At 39.8% G+C, this 19712-nt stretch overlaps 1 protein-coding gene across 1 annotated transcript in view; it reads left to right on the forward strand.

The window, feature by feature from the left end:
• astn1 (astrotactin 1) overlaps positions 1-19712 on the forward strand; it is a 2207527-nt gene that overhangs the window by 1092470 nt on the left and 1095345 nt on the right. The window contains exon 9 of the mRNA XM_043700015.2: positions 19139-19213. Within this exon, the coding sequence (XP_043555950.2) occupies positions 19139-19213 (75 nt within the window). The remainder of the gene's footprint in view (positions 1-19138; positions 19214-19712) is intronic.

Genomic DNA, 19712 nt, shown 5'->3' on the forward strand with positions numbered 1-19712 from the left:
AGAAACCCTAGCCATCAAAGATATCTCGGAAATGACTGCCAGACTACTCAGACCCCTTGGCATCATGGTAACCCACAAATCTACCAACACACTAAAACAGCAGCTAATGAACTTGAAAGAGCTTATACAGACAACAAGCAAAACTAATGTTATTTACAAAATACTGTGCAAGGACTGTAACAAACACTACATTGGACAAACAGACAGAAAACTAGCTACCAGGATACATGAACATCAACTAGCCACAAAAAGACATGGTCCTCTCTCAATCGTAAGCTCACATACAGATAAGGAAGGACACCACTTTGACTGGGACAACACACCCATCCTCGGACCAGCCAAACAAAAACACGCACGAGAATTTCTAGAAGCATGGCATTCCAACCGGAACTCTATCAACAAACATATCGAGTTAGACCCCATCTACCATCCACTGAGAAAAGGAACAGGAAATGATATCACCACAGAAAATTATCACCAACCCAAAGAAACCCAAGAATATAAATAGAAAGCAGGACTTTTCAGCATTGCTTCATCTGAGGTCCACTGAAGATGTTACCTAGTAAGGTAACAAAACCTCTGGAAATTAACCTTCCAGCTCAGCAAGCAAACCTACATCCAAAATGTTCACCTCATTCTGTATGCACCACGCCTCTTGTGCACTCACCACCAATAAGTACTTGCTGCTACCTGTTCTTGTGCTATGTTTACAGCCCAAATCTGTCCATGTCAAACGACTCATGATAACTCTTCACACAGCATGTATCAAGAGGGAACTGAAAAAGTAAAGTTTCTGAGGACACTTGGGTGGCATAGATTACGCATCATTGAAAACCCCGTGTTTGAAGGTATTGCATTTTCACATCATCTTGTGTCTGACTGACTGTCATGATAACTGTAGCTGTAAAAATGAAGCTACAGAGCCCATCTGTCCTAAATGCCAAACCACATTGAAACCCAGTACGACAGAGTGCTACTCTTTTCCTCATGCTCAGTGTAGCAAAATATCTTGTCATTGTTCATTGTGGAGTATCATGTGTGGTAGAGCCTTTCAACAGCTGGTAATGTCAACTTATATTGAACAACAGGAAAAGTGAAGAAACAACAAACAAGGATATGCTTTTGCTCCTGGGAATAAACAGCCATTTGCTTTTTGAGTAGTCAATGAGTGATCGCTTCACCAACTCATGTTTATTGAAACTGGTTGTCAATTAAATCCTTTATGGATTGATGCACCAGCATATTGAAAAATGTGCTCCTACTTGCTATCCTCTTCAAGGTCTTCATCCTCCTCCCTTGCCAGACTGCTACCACTCTCTCAGCTCTGAAGAATCCATCACATCTCTCCCTCATCTGCTCCAGTTGTGCAGAGCACAGTATGTATGGCACTTTATTAGGACTGTATGAAAGACCTCCTTACCCAGACTGATCAGGATCTTGTCATCAGGAGGCCAATCGTCTGCCTCATCATGGACCTCAGTCAGGGGTTGCATAACAAGATCATTGGCCATGGTGGCAGAGGGTCGCCTTTACCTCCCAGTAACCATCCTTGACATGCTTCCAGGCTTTGAACTGAAGCAAGAACCTGAGAGTCAACAAGGATATAGGCACCATGGCACCTTCCAGAATATTTGATGCAGACCGCTGAGGTGTGGTCCTGATTATTGCAGATGACTTGTTCATTTACCAAAAGGGGCTGTGTTCTGTTGATGAAGTCAGCTGCATTATAATAGGCTGCTCTGAACACATTGTGTAAACTTGTATTGCACCTTGAACCTAGGGGAATGTTGTCAAAGCTGACTGCGGAATTGAGCTTCTCAAGGGGGGATGAGATTATACCACAGGCACAGCAAAGATAGCACTAGACATCCCTTGAATCATTGGTCACAGTTCCAAAGAACCTGTGTGGTAAATATCAGAAACAAAACATCTCCTTAATAACATGAGCAGTCAGCATTTGCATCACAAACAAATGCCAGTTTAGCATAGCTTCCTGCATGCTCCAATGTATCAAGGGCTAAAAAGGAGGACAATGTAATGTCTCTGTGTGGACTTTTGATAAAAACAAATATTGTCATGTATGCAGCACGAATCATGTTGCACGAATCATGAATCAAGTGCAGAAGGATGACTAAAACCCTGTCTGCTTGACCCAATCACCACTCACCCACGAAAGGCAGAAAGATATGAGTGTTATGGATCTATTTGATCAACTATAAACCGATTTGGTTGCAGCTTATGGTTCAAGAACACCAAAAGCTGCTACAACTACTCTGAGGTTCTGTGCATGCCTTCCTGCATGCCAATGCATTGATTTCAGGTCTCCTCTTGATGAAGAATAGATGTTGCATGTATCCAGGTAGGTAGAAAGTGAGGGTGCTAAGAGGGTGAGCTTAAAGCTCTAAGGCATAAGATGGGTGCCTGCCCCCATGCACAAACTGGCTTGAGGATGACATTGGAATGAAAGGTGTTGCATGATTGAAGTGGTGAACTGTATCATAAGTGAGCTGGAATCAATGCATCACTGATACCAACATCCTTGGACAAAGGATGCATGCGTTTACTGTCCATGCAGCATGCCCTGAGATACAGGGAGGCCCAGAAGAGGAATTTTTGGTGTCTAATGTCTCTCCACTGCCTGGGAAAATTGCAAGCTACAGATAAATGAGGCATAATGAGGTATTAATGAATTACAAATGCATGTAAATAGGACTCGCCTCTCACTAGGGAGGATCTTGACTCACAAATAAAACCTTAGCTGGAAATTCAAAACTACTTTTCTCAATGTAGTAAGTCTTATTTTTCCACACTCGTCATGTTCCCTGACTGACTCTCCACTGCCTGTGTTATTGACAGGCTGGGAAGATTCCACTGATTGTGAACATTTATGGATGCCTTCAGTGATGAGTAGCCCCCGAAAATAGAAATGTCCTTGATCTTACCATTTTATTTTAATTTCTGTGGTTTTTCTTTGTTTTGAACTAGTTTGCATAGGAGAAAGTGAGGACTGCAGATGCTGGAGATCAGAGCTTAAGAAGGGCTTATGTCTGAAATGTCGATTCTCCTTCTCCTTTGATGCTACCTGACCTGCTGCGCTTTTCCAGTAACACATTTTTAAACTAGTTTGCATAGTATGTTTTCAAAGAAATGTTCACATTCACCCAATGGTTTTAAGTTTAATCCTGCCAAGATTCCCTTTTCTTTAGCTCATAGATATCTCTATAACCAAGGGAACATGCAGGGTAATTAATTGTTCCCAATTTTACTGTTTGCTTTCATTTCTTGAATTGTGTTTTTTTTTATTTTTATTCTCGGTTTAGGTGAGTCATCTCCTTATTTGAGTGGAAAATGCTTGATCTTTTAATTGCTCCAATGCTCCGTCGACATACCTCAAATGTGATATATTTTGTGTATTTGCTGGCTAGATGTCGGTTAATGTGAGAAATCAATATTTCTGTGGGCAGATAACCATTCAGACCATGTGACTGGTGTCTTCAAGCTTCATATGATCTCTCACATCCTGCACTCTTCAGAAAACTGCAGGAGGCCAAAATGCCCTTTTTTTTTCATTTGATGTACTTTTTTTTCACCAAAGTGCTCAAGCTGATCGTGTGTCATTCAGTTGCTCAAGCTTAGCACTGTTAGCAACAGGGAGCCAAGTGTTGCAATCCTTAGGCTTGTCTAAGTTGGGCCGCTGCAGATTGTGTAACTGAGTTTAGTACAGCTGAGGCAAAAACATGTAGGTAAAAAACTGAAATCTGTTATGGGAAGTGATAAGAGACAAATTAGAATATGATTAGGCAGAGTCAACATGACTATCATATTTGACAAATCTATTGGAGTCTTTTTTTGAGAGTAGCGTGGTACAGCAGGAGGAATCTGTGGATGTAGTGTACTTGTATACGCGGAAGGCATTGAATAAGTTTAGGACTTACTGCCTTTAAAATAAAAAAGAATATGATTTGATCTTACACAAGAGAAAATGCTAAGAATAAATAGCTTATTTTCAGGATGGCAATTTGTAAAGTGTGAAATGTCACCAGGATCAATCCATTTGATTACCTGAGTGACTGAATATAGTAGATCAAATTTGCAGACACTTCATATTTAGAAAAAGTAAGCCATGAGCAGAACACAGAGGGTGTAAATGAATATAGTTAGGGTAAGTAATCAGGCAAGATGGTGGCACATGACGTATAATGTGGGAAAATATGGAATTATCCACCTTGTCAGTGATAATCGAAAAGCAGAATTTTTTTTAAGTACTGTGAAAGACTGGTAAATGCTGGTGTTCAGAGGAACTCGTACTCGAGTATTCATGTACATGGTTCATGGAAAGTTAATGTGCAGAAACGTCAAACAATTATAGCGGCAAATGGTATGTGTTGGAGGGAGAGTGATGTCAAGGATGAGTCTCAAGTTCTGTGTCCCAGCAGCACAAGTTGATTTTTATTTAAAACTCTTTACCATGCAGTGTGGGAGAGGTTCCTGAAATAGTCTCCATTGAACAATGTAGTGCTCCCAATCAAGTACTGCATTTTTATGCATTTCAGGTTACAATAATTACTTACAATGTTGGTGTCATTGTTAACTAGGTCCCCCCAGTCTTTCCATCCAATCCTGTAAATGCTCAATCAGTGATGGACATTTCAATGGGCAGCCCTCGGTCCTCTCGGGATGTTACTAGATGATTTTATCACTCGTCCTTGGGACTTTACAATGGATGCTGTATTTATTCACATTCTAATATCCTGACAATTATACTCCTTCCTACATGTTTGTCAGCTGCATCACTTTAATTGCCAATAAATTGGATATTTACTTACCACTAAGAGCTCTTCCAAATTCCCTACTAACCTTATTACAAATTACTCAAAAGGATGCAAATTTCTCCCAACTGTTCTAAAATTTGTCATCTCCATCCCAATATCAAGGGAGGTCAAACAAACACAGTCTCTCCACTTTGCAACTGCAAGTTAATCCAAGGCTGATGTTTCATTCTTGGGTGTGTTCCCCACCTCCCACCCTCAGACTGTCATTGGTCTTCAAATGCCTTTCACATGAGTTTCCCCACCAGATAACACCATACTCAAACTCCATTGATAAGGATGAATTGCAACCACTTTCACAGCATTCTGCATATTGAGCTGTGAAGCTGCAATTGTTTATTTTCCATGTTGCACAACCTCCTTTGTCCTCTTCGAGGTTGTCTGTTTCATTGCTCCATCTTCCCCCATGACTGAGAGGGCCTCTTTTTACTGCCTATGGTTGGCTGTTCATAAAAATTCAACTAAATCCCTGCATGGATGCTGGTAGGTTTACATTTTTAGTTTCACACTGCTTATGCATATGTTTAATATGTAATAACAATTACCCAAAAACTCTAAATTATTGTGGGATCATACTTTTCCTTCGGTTTCTGCAAAGCTGCAAACTTTGGGTTGGTTGGAGTAAGAGAAGCGATTTAGTTAGAAGAGCCTGTTCGCTGTTGTTTAGAACAGTGGGGGCTGGTGGAATTTAAATGCATAGAATATTTGCAAGGCTTGGCAGGGTAGATGCTGACCATCCGTTTCCTCCAGCTGAGGAGTTTTTAGAACGAGAGGTGATACCCTCATTTTAGAGGGGTTACCATCTTGGGCTGAAATATAGAGAATATTCTTCATAGAGTCATAGAATCATGCAGCATGAAAACAGACCCTTCAGTCCAACTCACCTGAGCCGACCATGGATATCTTTAAACTGGCTAATCCCATTTGGCAGCATTTAGACCATATCCCTCTCAACCCTTCCTATTCATATACACATCCAGATGTTTTTTAAATGTTGTCATTTTACCAGCCTCCTCAACCACTTCTGGCAGCTCGTTCCATACACTCACTATCCTCTGTGTAAAAAGGTTACCTCTCAGATCCTTTTAAACCTTTCCTCCTTTACCTTAAATCTATACTCTCTAATTTTGGACTCCCTTACCCTGGGACAAAGACCAGGGTCTTTGTCCCAGGGTATTCACCCTATCCACGTCCCTCATGATTTTATAAATCTCTTATAAGGTTATTCCTTATCCTCTGATGCTCCAAGGCAAAAAAAGACCGGCCGATTTAGTCTCTCCCTGTAGCTCAAACCTTCCAATCTTGGCAAGATCCTTGTAAATCTTTTCTGAATCCTTTCAAATGTAACTTTATTTTTCCTATAACAGGGAGACGAGAATTGAAAGCCTCACCAATGTCCTCTACAGCCGCAACAATTTCAATGCTCCATGCATTGACGAATGAAGGCAAGCGTGGTAAACACAATCTTCACCCTGTCTACCTACGACTCCACTTTCAAGGAACTATGCAACCGTACCCCTAAGTCTCTTAGTCGGCAACACTCCCCAGTGCCCTACCATTAACAGTAGAAGTCCTCTTCTGGTTTGCCTTACCAAAATGCAACACATCACATTTATCATAATTAAACTCCATTTGCCACTCCTTGGTGCATCACTTGGATGATTGTGGACCTTCAGAGATGCCTGCCCCTGAGAGTCACTGGTTGCTCAATGTTGAATATGCTGATGAATTAAATCTATAGATTTGTAAACAAAACAGGAATCAAGACATGGGGGTGGGGGGGGGGGGGGGCAGTACAGTGACCAAGTTGAGTTCATGCTTTTCTGTATTAGATGGCCACATACGTACCACCAACCAAATTATATTTATTTTAGTGCAGAAGCTGAGAAATTCACAACAACCAATACTTGAGAAGTTACCTGAACAATTGCTGAAAAAGTAATTCAAGCAAATATGGGCTTCTTGGCACACTCTCCTCTAACAAATACGCAAATTGGATTGGCTTTTGAACCTTGGTTAAATGTTTCAATCTTTTCCAGATATGTATATTCTGGGGAAAATGGTCGACTTCTGGCCTACTCCATTGAGATTGCCTTTAAGCAGATTGAGCGTTTTGTAACGATACTATGGCTTTAGGAAGTCTATTTTGTCCTTATTTAAAAAAAAGAAAGGTTAAGGCAGAGTGCAGCGATGTCTGTTGAAAACTCAAATTCAACAGCTTGTGAGGCCTTGGGGTTTTTTTGCAAGTGGGAACAATAAAAGAAGCCTGAATGGTTGGGGTGAAGCACAGAACCAGGATTGTTAGTTCTTTTAGTTTTTCAGTAGTAGCAGTTATTACTGGGTCTGTTGCAGCAGTACATCTCTCCCTGCTAAACTCTGAGTTCTCTTGATGTCTTTTCTCTTGAACTGCTGGAGTTGCATGTGAAACTATGTTTTCTGTATTTATCTTTTGATCAGTGTGTGTTTATGGGATGTTACTGTATTAGAACAGTCAATTAGTAATAGTTACTGAATCTATTATTCTGTTGAGTTTTGAAATTGAGTTACAGCTAAACGAATTCTTTTATTAGTGAGTTTTGAGAAGATTTGTAGTTCAGGTTGAGGTTCTGGATGTAGATTTGCTCACTGAGCTGGGAGGTTCATTTCCATACGTTTCCTCACCTTACTAGGTAACATCTTCTGTGGGCCTCAGACAAAGCAGTGTACATGATTCCTGTTTTCTATTTATATGTTTGGGTTTCTTTGGGTTGGTGATGTTATTTCCTGTGGTGAAGTCATTTCCTGTTCTTTTTCTCAGGGGGTGGTAGATGGAGTCTAACTCAGCGTGTTTGTTGATAGGGTTCTGGTTGGAATGCCACGCTTCTGGGAATTCTGAGTCAAACCCTTTGGCATCATGGTAGCCCACAAACCCACCAACACACTAAAACAGCAACAAATGAACTTGAAAGACCAGATACAGACAGCAAGCAAAACTAATGTCATTTACAAAATACCACGCAAGGACTGTAACAAACACTACATTGGACAAACAGCAGAAAACTAGTCACCAGGATACATGAACACCAACTAGTCACAAAACAACATGGCCCTCTCTCACTAGTATCCTCACATAGAGAAAAGGAAGGAAACCACTTTGACTGGCACAATACATCCAACTCAGGACAAGCCAAACACAGACGTGCAAGAGAATTCCCAGAAATCTCAGTATCATCATCGAAGATTTTCTTAGCTCAAAGCATTCTCCAGCAATTTGTTTTTCTTTCCATATCTCAAAATCTGATTTCATACTTAGTTAAAACTGACAAGCTAACTTCTAAGTACTGACTTGGTGTTCGTTGTTTAAGATGGTATTCTTTACTTTTACAATTGGAAGAAGGTGTAGTCAGTATGTAGCCAGTTTGTAATTTATGCTCTGTGCACTTGAAAATTAAGCCCAGTTTTAGACTTGGAGCAAAGTAAGTAAAACAGTAGAAAATGTGCAAAGCCTGATGTGAAGCATGGAGCAGCCATTTTAAAACACTGTAAATCAAACCTGTAATGCCTGTAGAAAGAAACTTGTTATTCCTCCTTGGATCTGTGAAATACAATGTGCAACAACATTGCATTTACAGTATCACAAATAAAGGATAATTATTTCTGAAAGTTGTGGGCAATTATCCTTTTTTAAAATATAAAAGGCGTTGCTTAAATAGCTCCTGATCTTCTCCAGCCACAGTATATAGTATCAGTGCTGATATTTTGATTCCTGAGGTACAGCAAAATTCTATTCCAGATCCTATATAAGTGGTCTTTACGGAAAATAATTCAATTTATACCTGCTTTATATCCTACGTCGTCCTCCCTGGAGTTCTTTTCAGAGTTCCAAAATTTACATTTCTAAAAGCTTATGTGTCTGTCTTGTTAATTTTGGCTTCAGTACGTTTTTGATGTTAAATTTATCTCTATATTCATTATTAGAAACCAGGTTGATTATTGAGAAACTTAAGTACTCGGGATTATTTGAATTACACTGTCCAGTTTATCCGTATGAAACTTCATCCACAGCTTTTAAATTATGGTATGATTCTAGGTCAAACTCAGAGAGTAGTAAGGGTATGGAATGCTTTACCTGCATCGGTAGTAGATTCGCCAAGTTTAAGTGCATTTAAGTCGTCATTGGACAGACATATGGACGTACATGGAATAGTGTAGGTGGGATGGGCTTCAGATTAGTATGACATGGCGGCGCAACATCGAGGGTCGAAGGGCATGTACTGCGCTGTAATGTTCTATGTTCTAAACTATTTCCAGCACACCATAGGTCCTGGTGATAGGATCAAATGCAGAACCTGAGCCAATTCAGGTGGAGATGGGTCCACACTGACGGTTTTACCAGGATTTAAAGACAGCAGCCTGCCTCTCTGAGGTGGCAGAAGATGTCAATGATAGGGTTGCAAGAAAGAGAGAACACCTCCATATTGAAATATCTCTGCAGAAATTACTGGAAATCACATAGGTCCCCTCATGATGGAGTGGAATGTTCTCTCACTGGTACAATGCCCGATGGCCTGCTGCAGTGGCTGTCAATCAGCCAACCGTTTGAACTGTGTGGCTGCCTCTATTGTGGGTGCAGTTCCCACCCTTGGGGATATCTTTGTTATGAGGAACATGATGAGCTTACTTCCCAATTGGACATTACTGTTCGTCATGGCCTGTCTCGAGAGAGACAGCCCGCTATGTCTCCCCTGCATAAGCATGACCCCTCCTAATTTTGATTTGGAGTTGTGTAAGCAGAAACTGAGAAGGCTACACATTTGAGTAACGTAAGGTTAGGGAGATGTTGGCTCATACACCTCATCTGCACAACCCTGTTCAATTCCCAGCAAAAGGTTTGGCTGGGAAATGTCCCAATAGCCACCAGCAGGAACTTGTGAATTGGTCCCCAACATTGTTTATTGGAAAACCACTTGCCTGCATTGAAGAGGAGACTGAACGTGAACTCAAAACTGGGAGTTGTTTGTCAACTTTGAGAACTTCTTTGGCTTCTCTGTGTGACATTGTGCTTATTTACAAGAGAGTGGATGAATCGGAACAACTGGGAGAGAGAAATCACAGGAGAAAAGTGAGGGGTGATCATGATGTATTATCAAATGAACTAAAGCACAGAATACTTGGGACAGTAAATGAGGTAACTGCTGTAGCTAATTAAGATTGTTAATAGCTATTTAATCACTCTTTCTTGTATCTTAAGAACAAGAAAGGTGGAAAACCGAAAGTGAGTTAACTTTTATCCGAGTATCATGAAAGAGGGCGCAGGGTGAGAATGTAAAACATGTGAAGTTGAATTTGCTAACCCTAACCCTATCCAACTTGGAATTGTCATTTGCGAGAGTCACACACAGGCATGCTTGAATCATATTTTTGTCACCGCCTTTGTAAAAATCGCATAAAGGGAGCTGAAGTAAACAAAATTTGGAGATGCTGGTGTTGGACTGGGGTGTGCAAAGTTAAATATCACATAACACCAGGTCATAGTCAAACAGGTTTAATTGGAAGCACTGGCATTTGGAGTGCTGCTCCTTCATCAGGAGCAAAATGATCATATAAACTATTCAATTTGGTTTTCTTTACAAACAATATTTTTCATCCATATTTTCTCCCTTTTGAAGCATGTGTCTCAGATTAAAAGATTTTGGTAACTCTGTCTTCATTCTGAGTATAAACAATTAAAATTCTAACCAGAACTAACAAAGTAAGGACCCAAAACACTTCAGCTGGCTTTCTATGTTCTGCTCTCCATAAACCTGAGGTTGTATACAACTCTGCTGTCCATGTCTAAATTTTCACTAAATTTCATTCAGCCATTGCCCTGTGCTTGCTACTGTCTACTAATTTATGATTATCCAACCTCAGTTTTTTTTTAAAAAGCCTCATTCTTGTTTTCACATTGTCCCATGGCTTTGCCTTTCCTAACTTTAAAATCTCCTCAGCACTCCAAGATTCCTGTGTTCCCCTGACTGTGCCCTCTTCACCGTTTCACCTTTTGAAAATTCTAGCCACTATGACACGAAACTCTGCAAATTCCTCCATCTATCTTTCTGCATCTCTTCCTGCTTTGATTTTTAAGACCCTCCTGAAAAGCTAACTCCTGACCAAGCTTTTGGTCACCTGCCCTAATAAATTGTGTGGTTCGGTGTCAAAATATTGGTTGATAGCACTCCTGGAGTATTTTGCTACATTAAAAATGATGTAGAAACATGTTGTGTATACCTCCTGTATAGATAAAAACAAAATACTTGCGGAGGCTGGAAATCAGAAATAAAAACCAGAAATTGCTGGAGAAACTCCACAGGTTTGGCAGTATCTGTGGAGAGAGAAGCCGAGTTAACATTTCTAATCCAATCTGACTTCTCTTCAGAATTCAATTCTGTCTTACTGTTTCTGTCTGTGCAAATACTGTTAGACCTTTTGAGTTTCTGCCTTCAATATAAATGTTTAAAAGTCATCATTTTTTATTTGCGATTGGCACGATGGGTGAAATTTTAACTCATTTATGACACTTCCAATAAAGCGTATTGCAAGGTGGACCCAAATTGAGTGATTTTAGCCAATTTATTTTAATATTAAACTTTATTGATTTGTTTGTTTGATTTTCACAATGATTGATGTAATGGCCAACTATCCCTTCTCAACCTAGTTATAGTGTGTATGGAACTGACTAACTCTGATTTCAAGAGCTCAGCCCTCATGTGCCTCATTTCAAATACATTTAAACTGATCCTACAAACTTCACTTTATCCTATTTTTACTTTTGTTATGACATGATGGTGAACCCCTCTGTTACTTAAACCAAGTATCCAGAAAAACTCACCTCACCTTGTAATCTGTTAAAATATGAATGACAAAGAACTCCCCAAATGCCACTGTTTAAAGAAAATAACATCAATTCATTCTTTCATTCTAAAAGTGAAAATTAAACAACAACTATTCACAACTCCAAGTCCCCCTTCCTCTTAACTGCTTATTACCTGTCTCCAACTCTATAACAATATACTGTTCCAATAAAACTTATTAAAATTACATCAACTTAATTTCAAAACCACACAGTGGCTGTCATCTTTGGTGTCTTTCTTCTTCCAGTTGAAGATCTCCCTGGGTTGTCTTCTTTCTTTTTACTGTGAAGATGTTTCATTTGTAAAGGTTCCTTTGATAGAGAGTTTCCTAATTTCTTGGCTCTTGATGGCAGTTGCTCTGGCTGATTTTCAAAATGCCTGCCTTTTTATATCCCCAGCATTGGACCATCTTATTGGTTCCATGTTGGCAAAACAATAAAGTCAAACTCGAATGGGTTTTAGTATCCTGGGGTATAATTTAAACTGATTTTTAAATTTGAGTTGTTGTCAAAACAACAACCAGCTCAGGTATCTATTTCATAGGCAAATGTTATATATTTTCAATTTTTCGGTACATTCTGAGACTGTTCTTGTAAGCTGTCAGTGCAGAACACTCTCCTAAAGATACAGTACACGCCTTCAACATCATAACACTTTGCATTATATTTGTATTTTTCACTCCTTAATGAATTCCTTTGTGGCAAAAATGCTTGTTTTTGACAGACGGATAATCATTATCTAAAATTCTACAAACAAACTCCATGGGCAGAGTCTTATAAGCAACTGAATAATGGGATCTGTGCCAGGATGTGTGATACAATCAGTTGACATTGAGATTATATTACTATGGTTGCCCTCTTTGCTAAGGATTCCAGGGAACAGTGTGTTCTCAATTGACCGTCTTTACCTATTGTTAAACATCTTTTGGGTTGCAATCTTACCAAATGTCCTATACTAACTAGCGATTGGGAAAACTAGACAGAAATCAGAACAGGTGCTCTGTGAGTTCTGCTTGTTGTTTCATGTTACAACTTGTTTGTATTAGGTCTGGTTCTCATTTGAATTCACCTGACATCATGTAACTTTTTTTTGTTTTATAATATTCTCTCTCTTTATTCAGAAAGCTCTGGTTCAGTTCCCTCCCTTTCCCTACTATTGGGATATGCCTAGTCAGTACCTCAAGTGCCTCTTTCTTCTAGATCATCCTCAGGTTTTTGCGATCAGCCTTTGCTTCCATTTCATCCTGGTGACATGATCATTCATCCCGATGACTTAGCCCTCTTCCGATTGCTTTTCCCTGTGGATGTTTGGAATCTACCGAGATGATAATCACTGTCCCAGAAACGCTAGCTCCACTTGGCAATTTTTCACTGGATCCAGCAATTTCTCTCTCTTAGTTGGACTGAGAAATTACTGGTAAAGAAATTTCTACTCATCTATTCCAGAAATTACTTCTTCTCTTTCTCCCCCCACCCCTTACCTCCTGAACATTATCCTATTCATTTTTTGGTAAATTGAAGTTCCCCAACATCATCACTGTATAGTTCTTGCACATCTCTGCAACTTTCCTGCAGATTTGCTCCTCTTGACTCTCTCTCAATATTTGGAGGTCACTCAAGTACTCTTAGTCCAATAATTGTTCCCTTTTTTATTGCTCAACTGAATTGAAGTACATCCGCTATTACATAGATACAATGTCCTCCTTAATTTGTACTGCCACCACCTCTCCCTACCTTTCCTTTGTGTCTATGAATCATAAATGTTGACTAAAAATCATAAAAATTAGTCTCAACATCCCAACAATCTGAAGTACTGCCTTTTGCACCTTATCTCAAGCCAGGCGTTGACCTTCCCATAAAGATAAAGATTTGTATTTACACTTCCCTTTACACTTTACAATGAATAGTGATTTATTGTCACTTGTGTTAATGAAAATATTTATGAAAGTGTGAGATACATTTTGAAGTGTTGTCACTGTTGGAAATTGGAAATACAATAGCCAGTATGCACCCAACACACTTCCACAAATAGCAATGTGTTAATGACCAGAGAGTAAGATTTTTTTTTGTAAGCACCTGCTTCATAACTGCACAGGAGTATCAGCTTTGATTCCAGTACTCAAACCCTGGAGTGTGTTGTGAACCCAGAATCTTGAGACGCTGAGATGTTCCAAATTCAACCACAGCAGATGCATCTTTTCTAAGCTTGATAGCTAATGGTGCTGGGGTGACCCAGAAATTATTACTTCATGGTGTGATTTTTTTTTAACCTTTCTCTCGATATCCTTGGAGCCTGACAGTAAGACTTGTCCTCTCTAAGTTGTTGACAGTGACTTGTATGATAACTTCTGACTCACTCATTTCCAGATGCAGAATATTGTGCATGCTCTCTGTGGTGCCCTTCATCCTGTGTGTGTGAAACAAGATGATAACCACTGAAAGACTTGCCAATTTATGTAACTAGGGCATCTCTGAGAATAGCTACAGTGCTGTGCTGTGCTGTGCTGTTCTGTGCTGTGCAGTCCCCTGCCCATTGTTCCAAAGGTCTTTACTGTATACCTTGAAGACTTGATAATTCTGATGAGATTAGCACCTACCCCAAAGTTTCCTGTACTTCCTGCCGTTTCTGAATGATGACCCATCTACTCTCCATACCTCCCTTCTCCTGCACAGTGGCCAGCTGTCGTAATATACGATCCAGGAGACACTCAGCCTCACTTACTCTTCGCTGTTTCACCAATTGGGAAACCATGACCATGTGATCAAATAACTGGAGACACTATCTAAATGGATAGTTTCCCCCAAGAAGGTGTTGAAGTTCCAACGTGGTACAGGAGCTGTAAGCAAAAGGCCTCTGTTCCAGATAACTGATCTGAAACAAAATCTGCTCCCTCTTTAAGAATTTAGTTAGTTTAAGCTATTCATTTTAAATAATGTCCCCAGACTTCAATTGTCACTACCTCTCAGTCTCTCTGTTGGACCTTTTTTTTTATTTTATAAAGTACCCAATCAGCATCTCATTGCTCATTTAAACAATCCTTAGAATGGAGTCTCTGCAATATATTTGATATGGACCATCCTTCCTTTGTAATTTATTAATGTTACCTGCAAATGGCTTGATGGTAAAAGCATAATTAAAGATCTCTCAGAATTTATCCCTTGTGGTTACTCAATGTGATAAACTGTACAGTCAGCTGGGGAAGACAATTTTCCACACCTTTAAACAGAGAATTCCGAGAAGTTTCCATTCCTAGTTAAACCAATCAGACCAGAATAATATGCTTAATATACTATATTATTTTGTACTTAATTTCTTGGTTTATTGTACCATTTCTTGCTGTTGAGTGCCCCTTGCAGGTGGACACCACTTTACCACTGCAGGTACTGGCAAATTTTCCATTCGCATAGCCAATTCTTTATTCGCTTTCACTGCAGCTGGAGAGAATATTCTGCTGTGAAGAAAAAGCAGAAAGCTGTGTCACATCATTTTGCACAGGAAAACACTAAATCTGAAAACTAACTGAAATACTTGAGAGATTGTGGGTTTGAGGAAATGTACAGGGATTCTTGACGTTCTCATCCCATTCAGTTGGTTGAGACTCTTAACTGTTCTACAGACAAGCATTCTGATAAGTTGGGGGGGGGGGGGTGGTGGGGGTAGTGGTTGCGGCTTAATTGTCTTTATCTTTCTTTTTGTTACTTCTTAAGACTGCATTGTGCATCTGACAGAATACTAATGAACCCAATACCAGAACATTGCTCATGACCAGGACAATCCCTGCTTGAAAGACCCTCAAATATGAATGCTCAAAGGTTTTAAATAGAATTGTTAAAAGGTTCAGGTTGAAAAATCTCCAAAGAGCTTGTTTTAAAGAAAAAGTTGAAAGAAATTGAATACTCAAGTTAAAGCCTTGGCTGGGATGCTCCAGGAACTGCTCTCCCACGCATCCCCTCCCATTCTAGCTTTTCCAAATATGACGGATCTGTCATGCAGTGGAAGTCCCCAAAAAGCAAACTATCAAAAGAATTTCCTGAAGGACAGGAAGACGCATGTCTACTGCATGCGCAGAGATTTTGTTTGCATGAATGGTTTGGGTTGAATTATAATTGAGACAATTAGAGTGCTTCTTGAGTTAAATGAATAAATGAATCAACATTTTATTTATGTTGATTGTTATTTCATAGATCGCTCACTCAATTCCCACACCAGCTGAGATCACCATGAAAGTCCCATCTTCTCAATCTCTCCCCTCACCTCAGGGGTGGTGACCCTAAAGTTAGCCTATCACCTGTGGACTGAAAACAGAGCAGCTCTATGGTCTTTTGGGACTGTGGCGACTTTACCTTGATATCGTCTTTAACTGTATTAATATTAAACAGACAATGATAAGGATCAATCAACTATTATTAAATCCACACTTTGATTTATCTTGGTCACAAACCTTTAGCTGAATGTGCAACCTATTTAATCGGTGCCCCATCCATCAACTTAAATATTTCTCCTCCAACACAGTGGCAGCAGTGAGGACTAGCAGCAAGATGCGCTACAGCAACTCATCAAACCTTTGAATTCTAACACTGAGGGCAACAGGTAGATGAGAACACCACTGTCTGTGAGGTCCCCTTCAAATCACACACCACCCTGACTTGCAAGTGTACTGTTTTTCTTGTACTGTCATGATGCCAAATGCCTTAAACTCCCATTTGCAGATGTTCAAGAAGCCAGCTCACCACCACCTTTCCAAGAACAATACTGGCCATACTGGCCTTGATGATAATGTTTACTTCCCATGAAAATGTCCTGCTGTTGAATGGCAGGTGACCAATTAGTTGCTGCATAATTTACTTTGAGCAACGCTTTCTCCCCAGCCTTACCACTGCAGGCTAAAGTTTTACAGCTTAATTTACCAAGAAGCTTGCTCCTGAACCTCACCCGGTTAACCTTCCAGGTAATGTGTCTGTCTATGTCATAGAAACATAACCATGTTTTGCTGTTGGACACTGTGGTCAAATTGCTTGCAGGTCATCATCCTCTGGTTTTACACATGAAGGCTGGTTCCACCGCTATATGTCCAGGGCCCTGGGGTGCACTGGGTTGACTGGCCCCCACTAGTGTAAGCTGTGTGCTGATTGTTATCTATAGCATTCAAACGGCTGCAAAATTGTCAAAATGCATTGAATTGGTGAGTAACAATACTCTATTTGCACCTTGAACCAGGTACTTGGCATCAGAAGCTATTGGATAGATGCTCTTGGAGCTGCCTTTTTATATGTAATTTCAAGCCAGATCTTAAGTATTATTGGTGAAATGCACTCGATACATTTGTTGGATTATAGTTTTCCGGAGTTAGTGCTCTTTGGTGCCAAAGAGGGCATTTAAAATCATGCAATACCTTTGTGTTTACATACTCATATGTGTAAACCCTAAATGTCAAGAATTCATCAGCTCTAAACCATTTCTCCTCTCACTTGAAGATGCAGAATTTAAAATAAGTATTCTGACCAGATCAGTTTGATATGGAAGGACTCCTGGTTGGGTAACAGTTCACACAGAGACAATGGATTCAAAGTGGCTGTGGAAGAGCTTTGTATGGTTTTATTTTCCAGTTTGTCTTAGATTAGGTATGTCTATACTGTATTTACTGTTTGTTTTAATATCTGTTGCCTAACTTCGCATGTTCCTTGTTTTTTTCTAAATAATCTTTTTGGTTTATTTTGTAACGGAAGTCATTTAATCCCAAGTGAACACTTTATATTTTAATTTCAGATCTCCAGCAGCAACAGTACTTTGCATTTGTACAATGCCTTTGTAACAACTGTCAGAATTACTTTGAGATAATTCACGTCATTAATTACGTTTAGATTAGATTAGATTACTTACAGTGTGGAAACAGGCCCTTCGGCCCAACAAGTCCACACCGACCCGCCGAAGCGTAACCCACCCATACCCCGACATTTACCCCTTTACCTAACACTACGGGCAATTTAGCATGGCCAATTCACCTGACTTGCACATCTTTGGAGTGTGGGAGGAAACCGGAGCACCCGGAGGAAACCCACGCAGACACGGGGAGAATGTGCAAACTCCAGACAGTCAGTCGCCTGAGGCGGGAAATGAACCCGGGTCTCTGGCGCTGCGAGGCAGCAGTGCTAACCACTGTGCCACCGTGCCGCCCATGACATACAAGAATTGTCATAGCTGTTGTACTGTATGCATGACAAGACTTAGAAGCAATATGCTGAGTGATCTTTGTTTGCTTCCTGTTGAGTTCCCTTACTGTCTCAATCTCCATTTGCTTGTTGATGACATTGCAAGTCAGCTTTAGACATGGTTCAATGAAGAATGTTCACCATGAGTCTCTTGCTATTGTGTCACAAAATTTTTGAAGTCCATCTGAACCACTAGGATAAGCTGATGGAGTGGGTTAATATTTCATCAGAAAGATCAGACCTTTCATGGTCCAAAGATCCAAATGTACAGTACAATAATGGATTATCAAATCCGATTAGGAAATCAATTACTGGTGCAGGTCTAATGGACCAAAGGGCTTTCTCTGTACTGTAGACCTCCTTGACTCTAAGTCCTGGAAGAATGCACTGGAGCATAATGAGGCAAGCAGATATTGGCTCATACAAAACATGAATGTTGACATCATCCTTGGACAATCTCGAGATTACCACTTCTCCAGTTTTGAATGGATTTACCAAAACTCTGTAAAATCGAAACTAGATATTCAAAGTCTGTTCTTCACATAGCTTTGCTATGAGTTTTTTTTATCATCTACAAAAGAACCCTCAAAATCATATCCATAGTTTTGCAGTGACTGAGCTACTTTTCTGTCTGAGCTTGTTTTTACTCGAATCCATCTTCATTAGTCAATGACATTTGTGATGCCAATGCTGATTGGGAATTAATAGTGAATTAATTAGTTGTAAACTGTGAACACTGCTTTTTTTTAACCTCCAATCTAGCAGGGTTAAAATACAGGAAATGGACACTGCAAAAAGGTTGGTAAGGAAAAAGAGTATTAAGTGGAATTTGCATGTATGTTGTTTGGATCATTGCATTCGATATACTGTATATGGATATCACTAACTACAACATGGTGTTTTATTGCTGTTCTCTAAGATAAATCAATGAAGCTACTGCAAATACATCAGTTTATTTAAATGCGATTATCTTAAAAATGACATCAAATGACTATAATCTATATTGAAGAATTTGCGCGCCTACCCCCCACACACACACACACACTCCAGATACCCAATGTAAATAGAGTGATAACAACGCTGTGCTTTGGTATCCTGGGGATTTGAGAATTTGTTTTTGCTGTCGTGCTTTCTGTTATTTAAATAAAGTTCATTATAGCAAAGTGTTTTTTTTTTCATTTGAAATAAATTGAGGAATAACTGGCTTTTAATTTTTATTCTTACATAGTCCCTGGCCATACACAATGTTTCAGCGTGGTTTTGATCTGGTGATGGGAGAACAGCCATCAGACAGAATTTTCAGGTAAACGCATTCTTTATGTATTAATACCTAACGTGTTTGTTAACCGCTCTCTTGCAAATGCAAATATCTAGCATGTAACAATTAAACAAACCAATGATACCTCATGCTTCCCTTTGTCAAATGAGCCTACCTATGTTTCAGAAGATTCTGAATAGGCAAGATTTTAAATCATTCCCTGTGTGAGCTCATTTTCTCTGTCAGTGAAAGATGTTCATATCACTGCTAAGTACACACCTTGTTGGGTTTAATTTCACAGTCAGCAGCCAGGAATTGCTCATCATGAACTTTGTCAAAGATTAGATTACTTACAGTGTGGAAACAGGCCCTTCGGCCCAACAAATCCACACTGACCCGCTGAAGCGCATCCCACCCAGACCCATACCCCTACATTTACCCCTTCACCTAACACTACGGGCAACTTAGCATGGGCAATTCACCTAACTTGTACATTTTTGGAATGTGGGAGGAAACCGGAGCACCCGGAGGAAACCCATGCAGA

This window comes from Chiloscyllium plagiosum, unplaced genomic scaffold (genome assembly GCF_037043375.1).
Source record: "Chiloscyllium plagiosum isolate Xiang-an unplaced genomic scaffold, Cpla_swu_hap1 HiC_scaffold_9, whole genome shotgun sequence".
Classification (NCBI taxonomy): Eukaryota; Metazoa; Chordata; class Chondrichthyes; order Orectolobiformes; family Hemiscylliidae; genus Chiloscyllium; species Chiloscyllium plagiosum.